General features: G+C 40.0%; 2 protein-coding genes across 3 annotated transcripts in view; one reads left to right on the top strand and one right to left on the bottom strand.

Annotated features, from left to right (window-relative positions):
* The window catches only part of npr2 (natriuretic peptide receptor 2), a 71,031-nt gene extending 58,077 nt beyond the window's left edge, over positions 1-12,954 (top strand). Inside the window, exons 16-22 of the mRNA XM_034096166.1 lie at positions 3,765-3,911; positions 5,100-5,223; positions 7,862-7,930; positions 8,603-8,777; positions 10,195-10,293; positions 11,776-11,867; positions 12,413-12,954. Coding sequence (XP_033952057.1) covers positions 3,765-3,911; positions 5,100-5,223; positions 7,862-7,930; positions 8,603-8,777; positions 10,195-10,293; positions 11,776-11,867; positions 12,413-12,475 — 769 coding nt within the window. The 3' untranslated portion in view covers positions 12,476-12,954. The remainder of the gene's footprint in view (positions 1-3,764; positions 3,912-5,099; positions 5,224-7,861; positions 7,931-8,602; positions 8,778-10,194; positions 10,294-11,775; positions 11,868-12,412) is intronic.
* On the bottom strand, positions 75-26,619 carry spag8 (sperm associated antigen 8). Of its 2 annotated transcripts, XM_071204948.1 has the most exons (7): positions 26,424-26,619; positions 25,618-25,777; positions 24,961-25,006; positions 24,390-24,504; positions 23,297-23,359; positions 22,228-22,339; positions 75-173 (listed from the first exon to the last, which is right to left on the bottom strand). In XM_071204948.1, exons 1-6 carry the CDS (start codon positions 26,490-26,492, stop codon positions 22,232-22,234), a joined length of 561 nt encoding a protein of 186 aa, XP_071061049.1. In that variant the 5' UTR covers positions 26,493-26,619; the 3' UTR covers positions 75-173; positions 22,228-22,231. The 2 variants fall into 2 exon arrangements, with proteins under 2 accessions (XP_071061049.1, XP_033952201.1); XM_034096310.2 differs by lacking the exon at positions 75-173 and having other exon boundaries at positions 22,162-22,339.
* Positions 26,620-26,913: the final 294 nt, after the last annotated feature.

The following is a 26,913-nucleotide window of genomic DNA, read 5'->3' as shown; positions in this document are numbered from 1 at the left end:
CAACGTGTTCAATAGTTATAGCGGCTGTGGCTCAGTGGATAGTGTGCTGGACTTCGAATCAGGGGGTAGCAAGTCTGAGTCCCACTGCAGTCAGCATGTCGTTGTGTCCCTCGGCAAGACACTTCACCCCAAATTGCTCCTGTGGGGATTGTCCTTGGGTCTCTTGAAAGGCGCTATAAAAATAAAAATGATTATTATAAGTCCCTTTGGATAAAAGTGTCTAACAAATTACATGTAAATCAGTCAATCTTTTTCTAATAATGTAGGTTTCATGGAAAGAAAAGTCATTTTGTATGAACTTGTAAGGAAAACATGGTCCAAAGTCAGACCACCATTATTATAAAATATCTGCTTTATTTACATATAAAAAGGATAGTAGATTATTGAAAACTATTTATTGGTCTTTTTTTATATTTCTTGATATATGTACTTGCCTGTAAACTCATTTCACAATCACATGCTAAGATAATAGACGTTATTATCCTGGGAAGACACACAGTGTTACACCAAAGACAAAACAAAACTATTTAAAACTTCAAAGTCAAATATTGCAAAATGACTTTTGAAATTAAGATAATAAAATAATAAAAACCATAATACATTATGCATGAACCTTAATGCAATGGCGCCTGCATTCGTACATGTTTTATGTGACCTGCCGTGCCGACTAAAAGCCTTGCTCAGTTACAGAAGCAATACATTATAATGAATCAAATGGAACAACTGTAAACTGTGTCCATTATCCTAAAACCATAACCAAATTACAACTACCTGTCCATTAGCCTTCCGTTTAATTTACAGTTACATAACAATTCCTTTAGAGAATATGCGAGGAAATAAATTGTTACTGGCTCCTAAAAGGATATAAAGAATCCTCCGACTTCATAGAATAAGAGGCTCTAAAAAAGCATAATCCTTCTGGTTTTCTAATAACTGTAGTTTGTTTTATAGGTTTTTGTGCATGTTAATGGTCTGCAAAGGCTAACATCCCAAAGTTTCCATGGCTGAACTTACCACAACACTCCAATGACAATGGTCAAACTTTTATCCCTGACTCACTCGAAAATAAGCATATACTATATATAAAACCGACATTTCTTAGTTTTCGCCGGTACTATGAGTTTGGATGAATGGAAGGAAAATATGGATGTCTGTTATTGGCGGTGCGGTAAACACTGCGTGGCCTTTGTGTTGCATTTGTTCTCATCATCGTCTTTCATGTCTCCCTCTGATGTGTTGTCCTTTAAACTTAAACTACATGTGGGTGTGTGTAGGCTCCGTGACCCACAACAAACATGGCAGGGGGCCAGGCATTGATGCTTTTAGCCGCCACGGCACTGTGGATGACTCACCTTCTTGCTCCGTCTGAGTCAATGTGTGTGTGTGTGTGTGTGTGTGTGTGTGTGTGTGTGTGTGTGTGTGTGTGTGTGTGTGTGTGTGTGTGTGTGTGTGTGTGTGTGTGTGTGTGTGTGTGTGTGTGTGTGTGTGTGTGTGTGTGTGTGTGTGTGTGTGTGTGTGTGTGTGTGTGTGTGTGTGTGTGTGTGTGTGTGTGTGTGTGTGTGTGTGTGCGTGCGTGCGTGCGTCTGCGTAAGCATATGAATGCAAAAATCCCTTGAGACACAAACATTATACAATACATGGATTATATAATTATAACGTGACTTTTAAATGCTACCATGCCAGCAGTAGAGATGTAAATAGAGACTTTTTATGTATGTTTTTTCATTTCATTTCAAACCTTTATTTATACAGATAAATCCCATTGAGATCATTGATCTCTTTTTCAAGGGAGACCTGCTCAAGTAGTTCCACATGAAACATAAAAACATAAATAGAACAACAAAAGGACATCATACAGCATCATTTACATAATCATCCACATGAACAGGTACCAATAGCTTCCGATTGAGTAGCATCCAACCGAGCTTTAAAAACATTTAGTGGCACCAGATTGTTCAGTTTCCATTTAATTTGCAGACTATTCCAAGACAGAGGAGCTGCGCATCTAAAAGCTGACCTCCCTAAGACAGTCCTAGCAGTTGGCACATTTAATAAAACCACAGCATTCGATCTCAGGCAGTAGCCACTTACAATTCTCCGTGAGATCAGGGAGCAGATATAAGATGGAAGTTTCCCTAACATGGCTTTGTATATAAAAATGTACCAGTGACTGAGCCTCTGTACAGTTAGTGAAGGCAAACCAGCCCTTGCATACAGGGTACAGTGATGGGTTAATGCTTTACAGTTTGTCACAAATCTCAGTGCGCTGTGATACGCAGCATCTAACTTGACCAGGCAATGGGCAGGTGCATTCATATAGACCAGATCACCATAGTCCAGCACAGGTAAAAAGGTCACAGTGACTAGCCTTTTCCTGGCCTTATATATGAGAGATACTGTACACAGAGTTACAAATAAATATCTTATTGCTTGAACAGTACTATGCATTTTTGGTGCATTTAAGGTACTGGCCAGAAAGAGAGTTTGTTGTTTTGAAAGTGGTTGCCAATGGTCACAGGTGGCCATGTTGGAGTACAGACAGCAACAGAAAACTCTGTGTCTTCGATTTTAACCTCAGTTATCCACACTGCCATCGAACCTCCGAACTCCCTCACTTTTACACCTATAGATTTAATTTACTCGTGATGCTTGTATCTGCTCATCTTGGGAAACAGTTTCCGTGGGTCTGAAGGAGATTTGTCTAGAAAATAATCCTGATGATGTCATCACTGTTGTCTCAGCTTGGGCCAGGAGACTAAAATGTTTTAACAGAAAGCTGTGTTACAAGCTGGGCATTTACCGGCAGGGAAGGTTCAATCAAAACATGCTGCTGGTAGCATTATGGGAAATGTGGGATCTGGAGTTGCTGGACTTTAGCACACAGGGGAGTACACGTTGGGGATATGTCAGCCTGCACTGCCTCAAATGTGTTTTTATCCAGTTTGTATTCTCCAAATTGTTGGATCTGCATTGCTTGATAAATGTAATCACTGTAATAGCCATTCAGTTCCACAGATCTGGATCATTTATTGTTTTTATATTAATAACGCTATCTTACTGACTGGATCTGTTCTCACCTCTCAGTGTGCTGATAGCTTCAGTTGGACAGCATATTTAGATAATTCATCATTTTAAAAGTGCAGATAAGGAGTTCCACAGGGGTCAATACTCGGACCTGGACTCTTTTGACAATTAAGGCAACAACAGGATTGTTTTTATTTATTGTTTCTCTTAATCCATCTACATTTGTAATCCAAATGGTGTTTACATTTCACTCAGATCTGATTGCTAGAGCTGTATTGTAAAAATGTCGTATGTAACCTGATTACAAATGAACTTATTTCAAACCAAATCAGGATCTTAGACCACGTGTCTAAAATAAAGCAACTATTCCACAACCTTTGCTTATCGCAGGTACTCTCCAACTGTCACTTATGATATGTTTGGAGTCATGGCAAAACCACTTGCTACCAAAAAGACCAGAAAGGCCAAAAAATGAACAGCCAGTTTTAGCAGCAGTTTGGGAAAAGACAACACAGCTCTTCAGAGACTGAGAGTTTTTGCATCTAATCACCTAACTGTCCTGTGTGTGTGTGTGTGTGTGTGTGTGTGTGTGTGTGTGTGTGTGTGTGTGTGTGTGTGTGTGTGTGTGTGTGTGTGTGTGTGTGTGTGTGTGTGTGTGTGTGTGTGTGTGTGTGTGTGTGTGTGTGTGTGTGTGTGTGTGTGTGTGTGTGTGTGTGTGTGTGTGTTTGTGTTTTCCGCAGGGAGGGCAGCACCAGTATTCTTAACAACCTGCTGTCCAGGATGGAGCAGTACGCCAACAACCTGGAGAACCTGGTGGAGGAGCGAACACAAGCCTACCTGGAGGAGAAAAGGAAAGCGGAAAACCTCCTCTATCAAATTTTACCACAGTAAGAACAACCACATTCATACTTTTGTCCTTCCTTCCAAGAGCTTAACAACTCCAATTAACTTGAATCCAGGAAATAGGCAGATTGTCACCAGAGCGCAAAGTCAACTGTGTTAAATCTGTGTTTTAATTAAAGACTCAGAATCCCTCCCAACACCACAGGCACAGACTTCCCCCTGGTGCGAAGATGAAAGGGTTCGCAGAGAGCTGACAGGCAAAGTGCTCATTAAGGGGGACAGAGGAGCAGACATGATAGTGCGTTTAGGCGTTGAGATAACACCACAGCAGCAAATCCATTCTTGTCTCACCCATTTATCCTCCGTGCGCGCTGAAAAAGAGTCACTCCGTTAACGACCAACCAGGCATTCAGAGAGCAGGCTGGGAGAAAAGGTGGATATTGTTTCTCACGGCACTCGTGTCGAGGAAGCAATTGCATCAGAAGAGTCTTTTTTTTGTACTTGCTGTTCTCACTTCTAAATTAGCTATACGCATGTTCATGTCTCAGCTGCGTCTCATGAGCTTAATTGCATATTTTTTCCCCGAAAATGTTACATTCATGAATTAAGTGGTAAACTAAATGAAAGAAATTACAAACATATTACAAAAATAAATTGGTTACTGTGTTTTCTTTAATCAATACACACATAAACACCAGGTTAATTCCCAATAGAGCCCGACTATTTTACTACAATTAACATATTTAAGGGTGTTATCGTTATTTTATATTATGTGTATTACATTTGATTATTATCTTTGTTTACTTTTGATCTGACATTGCTCTTTGACATTTTGTTTTGATGGCAAGTTTTCTAATTGATTGCTGTCTATTTCTTTTCTTTTCAGTTTAACATGTACATTTTTTATATAACTTTAGTTGAAAATAACTCTTGTTGTTTCGTGTGAGAAAGTCAATGAACAGCAAAAATAATTAACATTTTGCAGGCCTTGCTCTGGCTCAGAAAACTGTAACTTGATGCAAATTAACGAGAAAATTAATTAATAAAATTAGCTCAAAAATCAACCCTGACGTGATGTTTTCCACAATTGGTGTTATTTAATTTAGAGACAATCTGTGGTGTCAACTAAACATCCATCATTATTTGATATTCTCCTCTGATCATTAACTGCCCCTTGCTTCTTCATGATTCCACTGGGAGTATGTTGCCCTCATGTCTCTCTCTCTTCACAGTTCAGTAGCGGAGCAGCTGAAACGAGGGGAGACGGTTCAGGCAGAAGCCTTCGACAGCGTCACCATTTACTTCAGCGACATTGTGGGCTTCACGTCCATGTCTGCAGAGAGCACGCCTCTAGAGGTACACAGCAACCCGGTCACGGCAACCCTCCAGTGAATAAATACCCATCTGTAGCTCACTGTTTCTACAGCTTTGTAATGGGGCAATTGGAGGTAAAAAGACATTGCAGGGGGAAGGGACTAATATTCAGAGAAAAATATATAGAAGTTTCAAGATAAAAAAAAACAACGTTCCTGGGATTTAAAAATCTGACAATCTACAAGAAAAAAACCTGTATATTCTCAAGATTAAAGTGGTACATTTACTGGTGAAAAGCATAACATTAACATCAACCTTTAAATCTCAAGTGGATAACCAAATCCAATTAGACTTTTCACTCAGATTTAGCAATAAGGAAATATTTGTGATTTGAAAACACTACAATATAAGCTATTTTCCAGAGTTATTTCCCTTTCATTTTGGAAATGTTCCTCCCCTGCTCCATTATTAGTACCTTCTTTATCTACAAAGGCCCTAAGCCATCAAACCGTCCTCGTGCCTTTGTATGTGTTCTGTCTTTTCTCAACAAGAAAGTCTAAAAGCTTGTAAAAAGAAATCCCAGTTCGTGATCACAGCCGGTGAGTTGTCTTTCTCTGTTCATACATGAAAGCGCTCTCCAGTAGCAAGTCTCTACCTACAGTGTGTCTCACAGTTCCCACAGTGGGCTGCAACTCAAAATAGTACCGTTAAATGTTAGAGGTGTTGACGCAGAGTTGAGTCACTTCGTGTCATCACATATCTCTCTCTGAATATCAAAGGGAGGTTTCTCCAGATGAAACATTATCAACATGTTGCATCCAGGAAGAGGGCGTGTTGAAGGACAATCTGACACCTTCAGATCGACACCTTCAGATCACCTTCGAAGGTTCCTTTTCAATCTAAAACCAAGTCTTTGACCAGATATTCATACAGTACAACACAATATCCCATCCAGTTACATATGATCCAGAGATATAGTGACTATACAAGTATATAACTGTAAACAAGCGGCTCCCTTTGGTTTCACAAGTCAACTGAATGCACGCTACATGTATGTACTTCTTTATCAATCCTGTAAACAATACAGAATGACTCAATTGTCTCTGATAAAAGTCGAACAAAATATCAGAAAATCAATGGAAGTCACAGTTGTACTAGTACATCATCGCACTTGTGTTATACATCCATTACCCAGCCCTTTGTGGAGCACCCCACAGTGTGTGCAGCTGCCTAACGTCTTCACCTCCCCCATGAGAGATTCAGCCCTTCCTCCCACTGTCAATCAAATAGTTCACCTTTTGTTGACCTGTCATTGTAGTGGCCTTCCACCGTAACAGGCATTATGGAGATAATTAGCATTATCCATAAGCTGCTGAGGTGTAACTGCAGTCAGCATGTCGTTGTGTCCCTGGCACTTCACCCCAAATTGCTCCTGTGGGGATTGCCCACAGGATTGAGTATGTAAGTCACTTTGGATACAAGCGTAACAAGTAGCAAGTAATGTTCTAACCTGCATCCAGAGCTCGTCAGTATTATGCAACACTTAAGTGTTATTAACCCTGGACCATGAAGCTGTGCATGATGCACAACTCAAGGTCTACTAAAGGTAGATATAATTACGAGACAATGCTCAAAGTAGTTCTTTATTAAAGCTCCCTGGAAAGTGAATTCTGATCAGATATAAACAGCATACAAAACGACTTTCTGTTTGAACGGGACAAATGTCATTCACGGGAAATGAATGCCAACGTAACCTGGGATTTTAAAGCTTTTAATTCAAGCATTGTTCAAGGACTGTCAAGAAAGCTAATCAAAAATGTCCAAGATAATTGAAGTCTTTATCGTCACCTCTAAATGTGTTACTAAAATGTAATTGAGAAAAATGAAGTTTACAGAGTTCCTTTATATCCAATTGTATGTTTAAATCGTGATTACGTTTATCCCGCATCTAACTAGGAGAATGGGTTGATTTCAAATATCAAAATATATTTGAGTGTTTATGGTAGAGAAAACACTATATTCTGTTGGAAATAAAGCACTTTGTAAGGAGTATATTGTTAAGATAAGATAAGATAGAATGTACTTTATTAATCCCAATTTGGGAAATGTTTGTAATCAAGCATATTCCTATCCTTTAAAACATAACAATTAACAAAGACATTGTATGAACTTTCTAGAAAACGATGGGCAGTTTTAATGCAGCTTTTACTTCAGTGCTTTAAACAGAAGAGCTTATATTGTGTTGCTGTTTAGTAGATAGCAACTAAATTAGATTTTTTTTTAAAGTTCAGACAACATTTTCAAAGATGAAAACTAAGTAATAATCTTGCCAGCCAACCTCTGACATCTCTGCTACATTACAACTATTAGAACACACAATTTGGTCGATTTAATATGGATTGTGTGAGTACTATTCCCTCAGTGGACGGGATTTATGATCCTGTAAATGTGTTTGTCAGTGAGCCTCAGCAGACAGGCAGAGAGTATGTGGTGCAGACACCCCGGCCTCCCAATGTGCCCGCCTTCAACCCAAAGAAAGAGTCAAATGTTGGATTTACAGTCTTTGTTTAACATCTATCGTGTAAAGTCAAAACCCTGTCAGTTTTACCGGCTTTAAAAAAAAAGACTTTCAGTTTTTATCTCGTTGTATGTTTATAATCTCTTCTTTCTCTATATCCAGGTTGTCACATTGCTCAATGATCTGTACACCTGTTTTGACGCCATCATCGATAACTTCGACGTATACAAGGTAAGTCAGGATGAGAACGACAACGATGGAGTCTTTGTTTCCAATCTGGTTTTGATGTCACATGCACATAAGCTACAGTGTAGATGGCAATGCAATTCTTCTGTCCCGAGCTCCTCCCACAAAGCAACAGAGTTAAATAAGACATAAACAATAAAACAAATTAAAAAATAGACTATTTACACGTAAATAGAATTGTATACAAGAACAGAATGTCAAATGTAATATTGTTCAGTAAGATTAAATTAAATAAGGTTTATTAGTGATTATTTCATTTCATTTTACTGTACATTGTTACATTCTGTTCTTGTATATTTAAATATTGAACAGTAGCATGAAGTCTTAGACGTCTTATCGATGCTGCTATGCTGTATTGCCACGTCATAAATACTTGGGTATTCTACTCTTACTTTTGCACTTTTCTTGCATTTTATGTATTTGTACTGCTATGTTTGTAATTGTCTTAATGTTTTATGTGAGGGACTGCGGATGGAAAGTAGCTCAAAGCTAAATCCGGCATATTTACATTTGGCACATTTAATGTTGTAAGTGTTCATTAATGTGCAATGTCCCTGCCAAATAAACGAATAAATAAAAATAAGACGTGCTTTTTGGAATCCTGCGATTACCTTTTTTTTTTTTTTAACGCTCTATCCCTTTTCATCGGTCGCTCAGGTGGAGACGATCGGCGACGCCTACATGGTGGTGTCCGGGCTGCCGGTGCGGAATGGGAAGCTGCACGCCAGAGAGATCGCTGGGATGTCGCTGGCGCTGTTAGAGGAGGTCAAAACGTTCAAGATCCGGCACAGACCCAACGACCAGCTGAGTCTCAGGATAGGAATACACACAGGTGAGTCAGAGCAGCTGGGCACATCTGCACCGAGGTCGCATGGACGCTCTCAGGTTTGACCTCTCATAATGGCTGACGCTCATCCTGCTGAGGTGTCCTTGAGCGAAGCACTGATGACTCAAACCCAACAACTATTTTCTGCTTTTTTCCATTGGTATAGATTGTTTTATTGCCACAGTGGTAAAAAAGGTATTTAGATCTTTTCTAAGTTACAGGTCAAAATATAAAATTACAATGTTTATCCGTTAGTTGATTTACATTTGTATTAGCAAATAATCGGAATTTATAAAGTAATTTAAAATGTAAAATGAATGAGTAAAAAGTACAATACTTGCTTCAAAAATCTAGTGTAGAGTGGAAGTAAAAAGTAACCCTAACACCAGACCTTTTTGAATTTGTTATTAAAATATTGTTATTATTGGAACATAATTAATAATAATAATAATAATAATAATAATACATTTTATTTGTAGGCGCCTTTCATGACACCCAAGTACACCGTACGATTTAAAAATAAAAAATAAAAAAAATAACTAAATTAAAAATAAATAAAATAAAAGCTAATAGGCAACAGAACAAGATAAAAACACAAACAGGAAATCATGGAGGAGACAGTCAAGTGGACACAAATGAAACATATAATGGGGAGCACTACAGTGAGTAAGCAGATTTGAACAGTTATTGTTGTCCATTCCTTCCAAAAACAAGAATGGGCTGATTGAAAATTGAAACACATTTTTCCCGCCAAAGAAAGTGAGAGATAATTCTCCCAACATGGGACACACAGACACATTGCTTTATCTCCTCTTGTGTTGTATCGCAATGTTTGCACAGCTTTCAAAACAAAGAAGATGTTGACTAAGATAAACTGTAATTACGGTATGTGTAAAGTGGCAATAATGCGTTCCACAACTAGATAAGATTGCTTGTTAAAATGTATGGTACACATTGGTATCTGCCTCCTTTCAATAAAGCCTGTTGTCCTCTTGACTAAACTCTCAACATCTGAACAATCATTAAAGCAGGATGTATTTACTGCAGGGTGGATGTGTTAGTTTTAGCGAGGTGTATCTCGTAAACTGGCGGCAGTGTGTATATCAAGTGCAGGGCGGTTGTGATTTGTAACGTCCCACCTCCGGACATACAGTAAACACTCCGGATGTTTTATCTTGACCCGTCTGCGGCATTTAGTCCGATGTCACTTACAAGAGGCCGCAGTCACAATATTTAGACTGTGTCATCAGCTAATGGGCGCATAGTTTGAATTAATGAGACACTCCACATGAAACAGGAATGGACCAGCGTGCGTAGGCTGGCATTATCCGAGTTAATAATTCAACCTTTCCATTTGTGTGATGAGGACAGCTAGATATTGTTAATATGTTGATGTCTGACTTTACGTTCCTTGTGCTTTTAGGGCCAGTTTGTGCCGGAGTGGTCGGTTTGAAAATGCCCAGATACTGTTTGTTTGGAGATACTGTCAACACGGCATCTCGAATGGAGTCCAACGGAGAAGGTCAGTATCACTGTCTCTGCTTTTTGTTGTTCTATTTTTTATTCTATTTTGTATAACCGATCTGGATTCTGAACATAGTGTACACCCATTTATGTTACAGTGTTTTCTCTGAGTTGTTTTTCAGTGTTTTCAAGGACTTTCACTCGGCTGTTTATTAAATATATTTGTTATCCAGTTTCGCCATATTGCAATTCTACTACTGTGTTCTGGTAGAAGGGTCCTGTCTGGTAATTCTTTGTTATTTATGTCCCTCTTTTACCCTATAAGGTTGTATTTCTTCTCGTAGGTTTTGCCTTATCTGAATTGATGACACATCTGTGATTGTCGGCTATATTTAGATGAGGGCACCTTAAGATGTGAGATATTTTTCTCCCAGGGTTAGGCTTAAACTGAACTCATACTAAAAGCCCCTATGCGCAAGTATGGAGTCTCATATTTTACAATGCTCAGTCATTTCCTAGAACATCTGGGCACAAAACATTGCTTTTGTTGGGGACTATTTTCAGCTGTGGATGAATACACATTTGATGTTATTGTGAGTATTTATAGCTGCAGGTTGGTGTGTGTGTGTGTGTGTGTGTGTGTGTGTGTGTGTGTGTGTGTGTGTGTGTGTGTGTGTGTGTGTGTGTGTGTGTGTGTGTGTGTGTGTGTGTGTGTGTGTGTGTGTGTGTGTGTGTGTGTGTGTGTGTGTGTGTGTGTGTGTGTGTGTGTGTGTGTGTGTGTGTGTGTGTGTGTGTGTGTGTGTGTGTGTGTGTGTGTGTGTGTGTGTGTGTGGGTTAATGGTAATGGAGAAACATGCAACCCAGTGCAACTGTGTGGCTCATTTACTTCTTTATCAAACTAAGTATATATCTATTTATTATACTGTATTTTTCTAATATGGACCACAGGAAGAGTGCTTGAATGGTTGTTGCCAAGGAAACAGTTTGTGGGGATCCAGATAAACAGTAAATAAGCAATTTGTTTGAGCAGTAAATCTAAAGAGAGCATAATCTGATTGAATCTATATTTCTGTTGAACTTAACTGACATTTGTTCTTTTATCCTTTAGTTGGAAAGAACCATTCCTCAGTACACATATTGTTTCGAAGCTGAGTATAAGACACACTGCAGTGACAGGAGCCAGTGTTATGGAGCTGTGGTTGGATAGTTTGCGAGTGAATCATCGGACGTATTGATTAACTACCGAGCCACTTCCTGTATTGTGCCTCCTCTGGTAAATAATTGATAGCATTACAGCTAAGGGCGCCTTAGCCAGCGATAAAGTGTGCAGCCTGAAGCTCCACCGGCTGCGTCTGACATCTCAGCGTTGTGTGCATTAATTGGACAAAACAATACCGATTTTCATCGCCGTTAGCATTTCAGATATTTGACAGGACTGAATGTATCTGCTCGTCTCAGGTGGTGATGACAATACCGTTTTCAGCCGTCCTTCACAGTGTACAATGCTCAGTGTTTGATGTGCTCTCGTTGTGTTCTGCAGCCTTAAAGATCCACTTATCCTCGGCCACCAAAGAAGTGCTGGATGAGTTTGGATACTTTGATCTCCAGTTACGAGGAGATGTAGAAATGAAGGTAAGAACTTTGCTTTCTTTTCAATGACAGAGTCTGTGCTCGCATAACAAAAGTTCTAACAAATGAGACGTTGCTTTATTGTCTAACAGGGACCAATATTTACAAAGAAACATAATTAATAGACACTGATCTAGCAGTTGTGACCATGTCGTCATTAGTAAAGTGTTTTCTGAGCTGATACTTTAAGTTAGAAGTCCAGTCTTTTTCTCATAGACTTCTACAAAACTGGACTTCTCTTTGCAACCAGTTGCCCCCTGCTGGATATAGGAAAGAATGCAGGTTTAGGCTCCTCCGCATTGGCAAGTCTATTGAGATTAACACGATTATAACAGTTATAGGCTTTAAGCATTTTAAAATGGCAAGTGTAAAGATGTGTCTAATTCTCTGATTATGCACGAATGCTTCATATGCTGGGGAAAGGTGGAGGTGTAAGCTGAGCTGCTGTACCCATCAGGGTCACCGTTAAACACAGGGCAGCCTAATAGGATATCACCCCCACGTCCACCATCTCCATCGATGAACCTATTGATTTCTGTGTTTTTCAGGGCAAAGGCAAAATGAGAACGTATTGGCTTCAAGGGGAGAAGACTGATATGTATGTTGTCTGAGAGGCCTGCTGATAACGTGGCGGAGACGACAGCAGGAGCTCCGGTGGCCGAGCGAGCCACTTCTTTATTTGTTCTAGAATAAGTCCTTATTGGTTGTTTCCGTGCAGAGGAAATCAGAACGACACCAAACGACAAAACCAGAGGGAATTCCAGGTATATTCACTACCTGCAAACTGTAACTGCAAAAAAGAAGAAAAAAGTATTGTAAAAGAAGAACCTTTATGTCTGGAAAGTGTGTACTTTTCACTGATACATTCTTATTTTTTGTGCTTTCTATATTAAGATTTGTATAATGTGTTTGGAAGTCAATGATGTATTAATATTTACATAGAAGTTTGGAGGCACAGCTTTTGCCATTGATGTCACTGCAGGGGTTCATAAACCGTGTTACACAGTACAAGATAATATGTATATATGTATATCCAAGATACTGTAAGATATTTTGTTCAATAAACTGAGTAAACACTCTTTTTTCCATTCATGGATCAGGCGGTATTTTTATCCTTTTGTCTTTCAGTGTGTGGTCAGCTATTGACGTGTACATCCATAAAGAGTGTAACGGCAGAGACGAGTCTGTTCTGTAATGCACTCACGTTACATTTCATAATGTGAGCTCTCTGGATGTATCTGGGCCGCGTTCTCCTGACAGTTCTCGTCTGATGTTTCCATCCAAGTTTAACCCAGATAACATTTATAAATGACCTCGTGCTGTCCGTCCCCCGTCTTCAACACACACACACACACACACACACACACACACACACACACACACACACACACACACACACACACACACACACACACACACACACACATACACACACACACACACACACACACACACACACACACACACACACACACACACACACACACAATATTGGATGTACCGCTAAGATTTGCACATTGAGAAGTCTAGTCTTCTCGCTGTAACCTTTAAGGGAATGTCTGCTGAAATGAACCTAAATAATTTATTGTCTATTTTTATTTTCCAAGCTCTGCCCTTTTTATCAAATCTGATTAGCATTAGCATTAGCATTGTCACTTTACATTTCGAAAGGCTGCCATAGTAATATTACAGATAAACATGTGCAGCCTGACTGCGTGCAAGAATGTGTACATATCTGGGAAGAAGTGTGGACATGTTGGTGGCAGGCAGCTGCAGGCGTGTTTGCTGTAATGACATCCCCGCTCATTAGCTGCTCATTATCGGTTGTGAAACGGGGGCATGGGCGCTGTGTGTGGCCGTGTGTGAGTTTTTATCTCTGCGGGAGAACATCCTCCCCTCCTGCACGGCTGTAATTACCGCTCAGTGACACACCGCCTGCTGCAGCCACAATGAGCGAGTGAAGGTCTCTGCTGGACCTGCTGCTGACCCGCTGACCCTCCTCACAACTGACCAGTGTCATCTGTCATCTCTTCATGTGTTCTTTTCTACCCTTCTTACAGCAGAGGACCTTGAAGTTCAAAGACTCGCAGGCGTACTGCAAAGAACAGCTGAATCCTTTAACAATCGTTTGTCAAACTCAAGGCCCGGGGGCCAAATCCGGCCCGCGACTTCATTTTATGTGGCCCCACAAGAGCTTGCAAAGAATATAATATGTTTATTATACGGTTACATGCTACTTTACAGAAGCACGTTGCCCATGAACTACATGTCCCACAATGCATCTCAAATGTGACTTTGTTCTCAGAATTACATTTTTTTTCTTTTAAAGTTAGTTTTTATTTCAAAATGTCACTTCTTTTTTTGTTTTTCCAGAATTTGGCTTTTCTTTTTAAATCATTTTGTGACATTCTCACTGAAGAGACTTGCCATTATTTGCTCTAGACTTCTGCTTTCAGACGTAGTTAATTATGAAGTTATTACCCTATCCGATAATAATGATAATTAGGGCTTTTAAAGCTAGCGATTAATCAGGAAACAAAAAATTATCACGTTGTCAGGTTTGACCCCAACTTCCTCCTGTAATACCAGCACAGGTTTTTACCAACATGCAAAGAAAGCTAAGGAACTGGAACAAGATACATGTTTTGAACATCAGTTAGCAAATATAACCACCTCGATGTGGCAGCACAGATGTGGTAAATATGGAAGAAAGGCTTTTTGCTGAAGCATGTGCGAAGACAGTTTCTTGAAGTTGCACAGGGGTGGGAGAGAGGGGACAGGGTCACCTCAGTAGGAACAGATAAGGATCACAGGATGATAGCAGTAGAGAAAATATGTATGCCTTGTGTAGCACACATTATACGGAGAGTGAACACAACAGCTCTCTGTGACAGCTGCTTTGCTGATGCTTTAGTTTAGTGTCGGAAAACATGTTTTAATGAAGTAGAAACCCTCAGATTTATATTACCAGTTTCTCATGCTTTTATTAAGCACCACACCTGTGTTTGTCCCCCCCCCCCCCCCCAATATAATAAAAAAAAATTCATAGCAATTTCTTTTAGCCAAGATATAAACAACATAGATACACAACTAAAATCAAAGGTGACATTTGCTACATTACATTTTAAGCCAAGCCTTGTCTTTAAGAAGCAAATGTTTGTTCTATATCATCAGAATATAAAGAAATGTTTGGAGAAGAATCCTACATAAATATCAGCTAAAATGACTTGTCGCCATAGCTACCGCCTCCTAATCCGTGCTGAAAGAACAGAGAGGGTCGGCAGTGCTTGTCCTCTAGTGACAGAACACATGTGAATCTGTACCACACTAACGATGTGTTTCACATGTGCAGGTCTGTGTAGAGGTGGAGAGGAGCGCTGTCTGTGCTGCTCACTGATCCAGAGGATTTCTTGTTGTTTTCTTCAAGGACAATAGCGAAGATATTTACAATGTGTGGGACGAAAGTGTGGCTTTTTGTTGCTTGGCATCGTTCGATTGCAATAATTAGAGGTTGCCAGGGCCACAAAGGAATGATGGAAAAAAGATGAATGGAGAATGCAAAGCTTGGTCAGGCAGAGGCAGTGTGAAGAAACAGAAACAGGGACATCAGTCCAGATATTCAGCGTCCTTCCATGTACTGTCGCCTTGAAGAAAAATCTAACTTTCAACAACAGGACCTGAATTATGTTTAGCATGACATAGAATAGTTTTTTGCAATCGATGCGTAGCAGGTTTTAAGAGATAGTTTGGATTTTTTTAAGCAAGGTTATATGAGGTCATTTTAGTTCGTATAATGCTTACATGCGAGGGCAGTCACCGTTTAACTAGCTATTTTGGACTGAAACGCTGCCTTTGCTTATTCGCTGACAATCCATGTGTGGTCCATTAGCTAAGCATGCTTTCTTCTTTGCAGGGCTGACGGGGTTTACGTCGTGTTTAGCAGCACTTTCCTTCTGACAAATATAACTGTACTATAAGCGTTTAATCAAAAAGTGAAATGCTTTGACACAAGTTTGCCTGACTGAACTGAGACAATGTGTAAATCAGTCACTGGCTGTTGGAGCAGAGTTAAGTAGAGAAGGAGCTGCCTTGATTGGCGTGCAGGTGTGCTGATTGCTGATTATGCAGGTGAGTAGTGAGAAGGAGGGAGGACAGAAGGGGGAGGGAAAACCCATCAATTCAAAAAAGTCACTCAAACTAAAAAGTAGAAAACATAATATTAAAAGGTCCCTATTATACTGTTTTTCATCAATATATTACAGCTCTCAGATATATACAAAACATGTCTCTGAAGTGTTTGGCTCCAAACACCAAACAGATCATTGCAGCATTACCCATAATCCTCTCTGTTTCAGCCCTGTTTCAAAAGTGCTGATTCTCTGTCTGTTACTTCAGATGAAAATAAGGAGCCCCTCCCCACGTCCCTCTGAGAGACATTTGGTTAAAAAGAACACAATGGTGCTCTAGGAGGAGATTCAGGTGATAAGGGGGGGGGGGGGTTACCTTGGTTGCTGATTGGCTAATGGTTACACAAGACAACAAATCGTTATGACATCATGAAATCTGATCAGCTCATTTTCAGACAGGTTTTTATAGAAATGGATCAGGACAAAAAGAGAGGGAATCTTTTTTCCTGAAACTTTCAGAATCTCTTTCCACAGAGGGGACACATGTTGATGTAGAAGAGAGATGAAGAAGATGGAACACATGTTGATGTAGAAGAGACATGGAGACGAGGGGACACATGTTGATGTAGAAGAGACATGAAGAAGAGGGGACACGTGTTGATGTAGAAGAGACATGAAGAAGAGGGGACACGTGTTGATGAAGAAGAGACATGAAGAAGAGGGGACACATGTTGATGAAGAAGAGACATGAAGAAGAGGGGACACATGTTGATGTAGAAGAGACATGAAGAAGAGGGGACACATGTTGATGTAGAAGAGACATGAAGAAGAGGGGACACATGTTGATGTCGAAGAGACATGAAGAAGAGGGGACACATGTTGATGTAGAAGAGACATGAAAAAGAGGGGACAGATGTTGATGTCGAAGAGACATGAAGAAGAGGGGACACATGTTGATGTCGAAGAGACATGAAGAAGAGGGGACACATGTTGATGTAGAAGAGACATGAAGAAGAGGGTACACATGTTGATGTAGAAGAGACATGAAGAAGAGGGGACACATGTTGATGTAGAAGAGACATGAAGAAGAGGGGACACATGTTGATGAAGAAGAGACATGAGGAAGAGGGGACACATGTTGATGTCGAAGAGACATGAAGAAGAGGGGACACATGTTGATGTAGAAGAGACATGAAGAAGAGGGGACACATGTTGATGTCGAAGAGACATGAAGAAGAGGGGACACATGTTGATGTAGAAGAGACATGAAGAAGAGGAGACATGTTGATGTAGAAGAGACATGAGGAAGAGGGGACACGTGTTGATGAAGAAGAGACATGAAGAAGAGGGGACACATGTTGATGTAGAAGAGACATGAAGAAGAGGGGACACATGTTGATGTCGAAGAGACATGAAGAAGAGGGGACACATGTTGATGTAGAAGAGACATGAAGAAGAGGGTACACATGTTGATGTAGAAGAGACATGAAGAAGAGGGGACTCATGTTGATGTAGAAGAGACATGAAGAAGAGGGGACACATGTTGATGTAGAAGAGACATGAAGAAGAGGGGACACATGTTGATGTAGAAGAGACATGAAGAAGAGGGGACACATGTTGATATAGAAGAGACATGAAGAAGAGGAGACACATGTTGATGTAGAAGAGACATGAGGAAGAGGAGACACATGTTGATGTAGAAGAGACATGAGGAAGAGGGGACACATGTTGATGTCGAAGAGACATGAAGAAGAGGGGACACATGTTGATGTAGAAGAGACATGAAGAAGAGGGGACACATGTTGATGTCGAAGAGACATGAAGAAGAGGGGACACATGTTGATGTAGAAGAGACATGAAGAAGAGGAGACACATGTTGATGTAGAAGAGACATGAGGAAGAGGGGACACGTGTTGATGAAGAAGAGACATGAAGAAGAGGGGACACATGTTGATGTAGAAGAGACATGAAGAAGAGGGGACACATGTTGATGTCGAAGAGACATGAAGAAGAGGGGACACATGTTGATGTAGAAGAGACATGAAGAAGAGGGGACACATGTTGATGTCGAAGAGACATGAAGAAGAGGGGACACATGTTGATGTAGAAGAGACATGAAGAAGAGGGTACACATGTTGATGTAGAAGAGACATGAAGAAGAGGGGACTCATGTTGATGTAGAAGAGACATGAAGAAGAGGGGACACATGTTGATGTAGAAGAGACATGAAGAAGAGGGGACACATGTTGATGTAGAAGAGACATGAAGAAGAGGGGACACATGTTGATATAGAAGAGACATGAAGAAGAGGAGACACATGTTGATGTAGAAGAGACATGAGGAAGAGGGGACACATGTTGATGTCGAAGAGACATGAAGAAGAGGGGACACATGTTGATGTAGAAGAGACATGAAGAAGAGGGGACACATGTTGATGTAGAAGAGACATGGAGAAGAGGGACACATGTTGATGTAGAGGAGACATGGAGAAGAGGGGACACATGTTGATGTAGAAGAGACATGGAGAAGGGAATTTTGCATAGTAGGTGACCTTCAAAAACATTTACCATGTTTACATGTGTTTGCATCTTGTAAAATGAGCCATATAGAGTTACTTGTGAAATGTTCTGTCCTAGTACTTAAATGGAGTCTGCGTTTTTTTTATCAAAAAAGCTGTCTCTGACATTAACGGAGACAAAATCATTAAAAGATGATTTGATGGACCTGTTGCTGGAGTTAAAAAATAAAATGTGGTATGTACATGTACGTAATGTTTAAATTAGTACTATATTTATTCAACACTCAATGTGAGGTGTGACTCCGGTTACTTCTGAATTGACAAATGTGCGTCACACAGCTGGTAAGCTTGATGCCGCACATTTAAACCTTACACTGAAAATGTTCACTTAAATACACACAACCAGAAAGCACCATGTAGGTCTATCATATTGCCTACCTCAGATTTACAACGTGACTGATATAGGTTGCTGCACTAAAAAAAAAGAAATGTGATGCAACTCATATACAGTAGGGAACGTCACGTGATGCAGACACGGTTTTTTCTGCAGTATAAGTTGCCATGGCAATCTAGCCAGGTTAAAAGAGAGCCGCGTTCGTTATATAGAAAAACTCTTTAGGTCAAACATACTTTGCTAACCCTCTGATCTGGCTTTGTAGTACACCCCCAAAGGGTGCTGTGTGTGTGTGCGTGCGTGCGAGAGAGATAGCGAATGTGAGTGACAGAGAGAAGGTGGAAGCTGGAGCATTATATAGCAAGTTATTTATAATATGAACTTGAAGCTTCAAACTATTGGGTACAGCAGTATGAGCCACACAGCACTGCATCAGCGGGGGAAAGACGGCGTGGAGGTTTATAAAGAAAGGCTTTGGGCGTGAGGGGCTCTGACAGGAGGTGGGAATCTGTTTGAGCGTTGACTTTAAATATCAACATTTCGTTTTTTTATAATTGCAGACTCCAACTTTTAGAGAATTCACTTAATGTGAATCTTTCAAGTTCGGTGATATCGTTAAAGTGAAATCATCATAATTGGTTCACTGCAACTCCAATATACACCAATAGTCAAACAGCATCTCTATGTTGCTATACTCCATATCATATCAAGTGTTTTTGTATCGAGATAGTGTTGTTTATAAAAACTAATGCGTAAGTAGCAGTGTGTGTGATGCAACTTGTAATTCTTGCACGCACTTCTAAATCTGTTAACAGCTGCTGAGGTCGATGCTCTAATGGTGACAGGTCCTACTTTCATACACATCATAATTACGCTCAGCAACATTCCATGTAAATGAAACCCACTTTAATCGACTAATCCAATCTGTTTCCACTCCATGACATTGTTGTTATAATGTTGACACGTACATGTAATAATGTGGTAAATATTTCCAGAAGTGACAGCAGCAAACTTTAACAACGTGAAATGCAGAGAGGAAAAAAAGACATGATATATCAGAGTAGAGCAGCAGTAAACATCAGGATGATCCGGTCCAGAAAGGGGAATTAGGATGAGGCTGCTCAGTTCATCGTTCCAGTTGTTGTTGATTGGCTGCAGTCTGCTCTGTGTCACTGGTAATGCTTTGGGTCAGTGATTCAGATTCAGTAAATAATTATTTTTAGGAAGCCAACACGCAGGCAAATGTTTCTCAGCAAACCCAACTGTTATATGATTTAGTTCAGAGATAGACAGATGTGTCGCAGGTTCAAAGGGAAAGTTCAGATGTTTTGAAGTAGGGTTGTATGAGGCACTTAGCATAGTTTTAGGGAACAGTATTTTAGCCAGCTAAAATATGGCAAATCTAGAAATCAATGTTGAAATGTATGGCATCAGTGACTTATGAAACAACAAAGTCACACAGGAACACTAATTAACTGATTGAAGCAGCGTGTCTCTTGAACACTTAAACCGATATTGATTTTTCTTAGATAAAATACATTTACCTGCTGCCTGCTTCTCCAAACTAGTTGCACGCTGAACGTCATCTACTGTAGGTGTACACTGACCCTTTTTAATAACAATCAGTACATAGTATACTGTATGGAGAGCAGTGTTGGGCGAGTTACTTTTAAAAAGTAACTAGTAATAGTTATAGTTACTGCTCTCAAAAAAGTAACTAGTTACTTTATTAGTTACTAAATTATAAAAGTAACTAGTAACAAGTTACTTTACTTTAAAAAGAATAACAATACAAATACAAGTGTTTGTGTTGTTCTGTGGCACCGTAAGAGAAAAGACAACTCCCCATCATTGTAGCAATTATCATTATGAAATGTAGTGGAACACAAAAGATATGTTTAGACATTTTGACAGGCATCTTTATTGTAGCCTCAACAATCAAGTTCTAATTAGTGCACTTGTAGTCAGTGTTGGGACTAACGCGTTAGCAGTGGTTATATCTCCAAGTTGTAAATGCGCTGCTGCTCTCGCTGATACTTGCATCTACCATTGTGTGTGTGTGTGTGTGTGTGTGTGTGTGTGTGTGTGTGTGTGTGTGTGTGTGTGTGTGTGTGTGTGTGTGTGTGTGTGTGTGTGTGTGTGTGTGTGTGTGTGTGTGTGTGTGTGTGTGTGTGTGTGTGTGTGTGTGTGTGTGTGTGTGTGTGTGTGTGTGTGTGTGTGTGTGTGTGCGCGTGCGTGCGTGTGTGTGTGTGTGTGTATTTTCCCCATAAGACAAGACCCGCCCAACTCTGTCTCTGATTGGCTTACCCTGAAATGTTACCTCGGGTATCGCTGTGTTCGCCTGTAAATTACATCCCAGGGAGATTCGGTTCAGTTGGATCACATAATGTCACGCAGTAACGCACCCATTTCAATCACAGTAACTATAACGGCGTTACTGAATTGGAATAGGTAACGAGTAACGTTATTAGTTACCGCAAAAGGTAGTTGCGTTACAGTGACGCGTTAGTCCCAACACTGATGGAGAGCAGATATTTAAGGTTGCACTCATGTAAAGAAGAATTGTAATGTTGTAGCTGGAGCTCAGTATGTACAATAAACTAATGATTGTTTTCATTATTGATGATTCTGATGATTATTCTCTCCATTGATTGGTCATTTTGTGAAATGTACTGTTTGTTTGTGTGAATTAACCCAGAGCCCAGAGTGACACCCTGTAGTTACAATGACCTGAACAGAAAACAGCCAGAGGGCGAGTGAGGGACTTGACATTTTGTAATACATTTATTTAAACTCTAATATTAACTATTAGGTAGTTCATGGTTTGTGTTAAGCTAACATAAGCACTCATTTGGTAGACACACAGAAAAAACAGGCAGCAAACCCCATATGATGTTTAACAAAACGCTTAGCTAAGCTTAGATACATACATCCCACCTATGGTTGTGTTCTTATAATGTTATGGATTTTAGTGAATGGCTCAATGATGAGACAGTCTGCTTTCTCCACAAAGAAATGATTTGTTGTATTCTTTATGAGCTGTTTGCCTGGCTTGGACGGCAATAAGCTTATCTGTTGGGATCGACGCACTGAAACTATACAACTCCTTTTTTAATAACCGTCTTTATGTAGAGCGGATATTCAGAGATGAAATGCTGAATTCTGCGCCTCCGGTACTATAAACCTTGTGCCTGATTTCAGATTGAGCATGACATGAAACAACAAGAGATGTCCTCGCTGTTAAGCATAACAACAACCTTTACAGTGGGTAATGATTTAATATAAAGTGCTAATGAAGTCATGTAGTGTGATAGTCTGACATACGGTCTCAGTCATCAGACGGGAGCTCCATTTCATCCAGTCGCTGGCTGATGGGGGTGCTGAACAGGGCCGACCTCCTGAAAGGTGCTTTCACGGACGGTACGGCAGTGGCACCCTGGGACACAAACGAAAGAAACACGAAAAATGTCAATGCCATCATCCATCAATGCTTCTGTACTCGCTGTGTCAGACAGAAGAAACTGACAAAACATCACAAAGGAGGACACTTCACAGAGGGAACAATGGGAGCTTTGAATGCAGAGTGTATAATCATCCTCCTCTCAACATTGGTGCATGTGTGCGGGTCTTCTGAGAACAGCTGTTGTTGCAATCTCTGCCCACATTAGGGACTGTAGGTTATTTAAAGAAATAAGGGGGAAAACAGAAAACATGATCGGACATTAAAGGTGGGGTAGGTAATTCACTTCAGAAACACTTTTTGTTATATTCCATGGAATGCTCTTAAAGGTGGGGTAGGTACGTTTGAGAAACCGGCTCGAGATACACTTTTTGTTATATTCCATGGAATGCTCTTAACATCCCGATAGCAATGAATATCTGAAGTGCTTTGACAAAAAATCCATAAAAAAATGTGCTCTGTGGAAGCCGTGGCGCTGTAAAAAGCACGACCAATTATAACTATAAATGATACTGAATGGCCTGCCTGCCTGTCAGCCTTCCATCTCGTGCACAAACTTATCTCATGCTCTCATTGGTCATGTGCGCGTTCGTGTGTGTTGGAGGAGGGGCTCTGTAAGGAAGTCTGAAGGAAGGGGCAGATTTTTTCCGGTTGTGTACTTTCAAATTCTAGCGCACTCGAGCTGGTTTCTCCGTTCTTACCTACCCTACCTTTAAGCACAGTGGTCAGCATCAGGGAGAACAAATACTTTGAGATAATCTATTACTTTTGGCCCGTAATACATGAATGTATTTAATATACAGGGGGGGTGGAGTCTCCCAAAGGCTGGGATTTAGGAAGCAATCGGCTGTCAGCTAGCCCTTAACGCGGAGGGGCAAACCTAGGTGGCTCCATTGGTCACAGCAAACAAACAGTTGGAATAATCTCACACACCTGTATCCGCTGGCAGTTTTCACTCCAAAATGTGATGGCCTGGTCAGATTTGTAATCATGAACCTGGAAAAAGGCAACAAAGGAGTGTTTTAATCACAAGCACCACAGAAAATGTTGTTCATGTTTTACGTCTGCAATAACAGCCGTCTTAAAGTAACCCCCTCAATCCTTTACAGGCGAGACATAACTTCTTTAAGGACATCGTGATGTTTATATCTGTGAAGAACTGAAAAGCAGAGACGGCTGTCGAGGAAAATAATGTACAATAATGTACTTGTGATCTGCACCATTTTATATGTATTTGTATTCTCTTCCCAGACGTCTCCTGCTTTGAATAGCCTCTTTATGTTGCCGTGTTGATATTCTGTTGTTTTTGCCATCAGTTTCCCTTTTGTAATAAATCATGTTGATAACAAAATGGTGGGAAATAACTGAATGGTATGTTTTCAGAACAGTCAGAGAATGACACAAATAAAACAACACTTGGGTCATAGTTTATGGAACAAAGTAATGATGATTATAGCTAGGCATACGTACAATCTAACCAGTGCAGATAGCAGTGTATTAGGAGAGGGGAGGAGGGTTATCTTGTGGGCAAGCGCACAACAAACATCACTTCACTATGGAGTGTTTCTTCTTGCGGGTGATTCCATGTGTTCTGCTAGATTATCGTGGGGCATTATAGTCATTCGTAACACATGTGCTTTTCCTGCAAGTCAAAATGTCTGCCGTTAAAGATCTTTGGATTAATCAACTAATCATTCCAAAACCTTTACACAGTCAGCGGCCTGTTTCCGCCCCAAATGATCATACTACTGAATCTGGACTCTAATGGCATCGTTTAATAATACGTCATTAATTCATCATAATCAGGCATCCTCTTTATTCGATTGGCTGGTAAAATAAATAATGCTGATGCAAATCTACCAAACAAGTATAAAATTGGGGAAACATACTGGGCTGTTCTTTTAACAACAGTCCTAACATTAAGGTTAGGCTCTAAATACATTGTTTATGAAAGTACATGATACTTGATCTCATCACTGCAGTGAACCTGCAATACACACAGAGTATATACAGTATACACACTTACTTGTGTTGTTCCAGGGTTAAGAGGCACAAATCCCTGTACACAGAAATCCCTCTGAGTTGTGGAGCAGAAGTCAGTTTTGGGACTTGGTTTGTTCCTTTCAGCATTAACCTTCTCTCTGTAGAAATACGAAGATATCAGCCTCAGTTTTATGCATTGTTAGAAGGAGCACTGTGATACTCAAACTGGAGTCATGCGGTTGTGGTCTTATAATGTTTAAAGTGAAAGGCTTAAGACTCAATGATGAGACACTGTCTGCTTTTCGACATGAAGCTTTGTAGTCTTTACGAGCTGTTAACTCGTGCGGGACGGTTATAAACTCATCTGTGGGGATCAACGCAATGAACACCATAAGGATGACTGACCTTCGTGTAAAATAACATCATAAATCTGATTTAAAAGGTATTACAGCTGTGATTGAACAGTGAAAAAAGGCCAGACGTGTAAATATTACATCACTTTCTCCTGCGTGTTGCGCTCAGGACATGGTCAGGCAGTGTTCTCCGTTCCCATAAACAAACCACTTCCAGTAAGACTTTCTTTAAGATCAAGACTTGCTTCATACTTGACTTACCTTATCCTCTGGGCGATATGTTTTTCCAAAAGCTCGCCTCTGATGCCTAGACCATGGAAATATAAAAAAGAAAGATTAATGGGCAAATCATCTGAAAAACATTTACTGAACAGAGGGAACAAAAATCTAAAACTAGAGGAAAGGGGGGGGGGGGAAAGGATACATAATTATGCAGAATTCTGATACTGCATGTATGTCAATGTGTAAAAATGTGCATATTACACCATGCGGTTAATAACATAGAGGGCAACCTTCAGTGGCATGTATACAAATACGGTTTTATGGTAAACAATACTTAGCTATTGAAATACAATACAAAACAATGTAGCTGTAGCCAACTATAAAGCAGTCGTGTTTATAATATGTCGCAGAGTGATTAAGCATAGGTAACCTAGCTCATCTGATTGCGCAAAAATTCATGGATAAAGTAACACTATACTATATGTCTTTTCAGACATGTTTATTCAAAAGAGAATTCAAGACATTATCCAGCAATATTTGGCTGCTCCCCTGCAGTCACTCTGAGAAAGCCCTTTTGTTCACAGACCCATTTTCGATAAGACCTAAATCAAATCTTTTCAACACTTCTGAAAACACATGCCTAGCCTATTCATGAGTTATAATGGTATTTTGGTACTGTTAGTGAAAGACACGTACCCCGCAGCCTCACCCCAGGACCTTTGGGAGGAGTGAAATTCGCTCTCAGCGTGGTGACACTCTCCATTTGAGACTCCTGGTCCATTGTGATGATCCCTTTGTGTCCATGTTTTTGGATTTGTGTCCTCGTTTCCTGAGTGTCAACATCCTCCGTGGCCCTCTGTATAAATGGACAAAGGGAGGGTTTAGATGGGGGGGAAATCAACATTTATTTACCTTTTATAAGCATGTGTTAGCTTAGAAAGCAATTATTTCTTTTAGGTTTTTAAGGTAAGGCAGCTAGCAGAAAAGTCTTAAAGCCATTTTGACAAAGACACACAACAAGGAACAGTGATGGAAAAAGTACTATACCATATGTTCAAGTAAATGTATAGCTTAAAAGTAGAAAGGTATAAGCATCAAAATATATTTAAAGTACAACAAGTAAAAGTACTTGTTATGGAAATCATATATCATATATATTAAATTACGGCAATGTGTTCATTACCATAAGGCCATTATCATGACTGACTTTCATGCAGGCTAACTGAAATAGCTCACTGGAACTCATAACGTAAGGAAACGTGGGTTTTTCGTGCTAAAACAAGGCTACTCTACCATAAAAAGTGTCTAACGTTATGAAATCTCATAACAAGGCATACCAGTAATATGACATATTTTATGACGTATTAAACTTAAAAGTGATACAGTGAGGTGTGTTTAAACACGGTTAGCTTACACTTTAACTAGCACACCGTTTGACGGCTAACTAACATTAGCCAGGCTAGCTTCTCAGTTACTAAAGTTAAGGTTAAAAGTAAACTCACCTCTTCCACCCAGTTGTGCAGCATACATTTACCAAGTCTATTTCCCACCGCGGCGGGCTTCTCTGCCATTGTGCCACCAATATAACTACTAAGCTTGACTAAAATGGACCACGTTGTGCATGAACAACACACTGAAACCTGTATCTCTATACTAGCACGTCCTTTGAAAGAGGTGACAACGACCCCCCTAGCAACAGGATTCTGTTGACGGAAGTGTCGCCATGACAACGGTATTCATTTTTCATTGGGATAAAAAAAGCTGGAGAAAGCTCAATTAATACTTAACAGTGATAGAAAGTATACAAGAAAAGAGAAAGAAAGAAAGAAGGTGTATCCTGTCATATTTCTTTGAAAAACGTTTGTTGTCTACCTTATTTACTATTATGTTTCACCTTTAGGATGGATTGGCAGTTAAATGATTCCAACTTGTGAAAACATAAATACTGTTGTATTTGTTCCCCTCCTTTTGCTTCTGTTAAACTTTCTTGTT

Source organism: Pseudochaenichthys georgianus, chromosome 12 (assembly GCF_902827115.2).
Source record: "Pseudochaenichthys georgianus chromosome 12, fPseGeo1.2, whole genome shotgun sequence".
Taxonomy (NCBI): domain Eukaryota; kingdom Metazoa; phylum Chordata; class Actinopteri; order Perciformes; family Channichthyidae; genus Pseudochaenichthys; species Pseudochaenichthys georgianus.
Note: the sequence above shows the minus strand (reverse complement) of the source record. Positions and strands in the feature narration are given on the sequence as shown.

Coding starts and splice junctions, on each gene's coding strand:
- spag8 (XM_071204948.1), bottom strand. CDS start 26,492: ATGGCAGAGAAGCCCGCCGCGGTGGGAAATAGACTTGGTAAATGTATG. Junction 25,007..25,617: donor TCCTGGGGTGAGGCTGCGGG/GTACGTGTCTTT, acceptor TCCATGGTCTAG/GCATCAGAGGCGAGCTTTTG. Junction 23,360..24,389: donor TTAACCCTGGAACAACACAA/GTAAGTGTGTAT, acceptor GCCTTTTTCCAG/GTTCATGATTACAAATCTGA.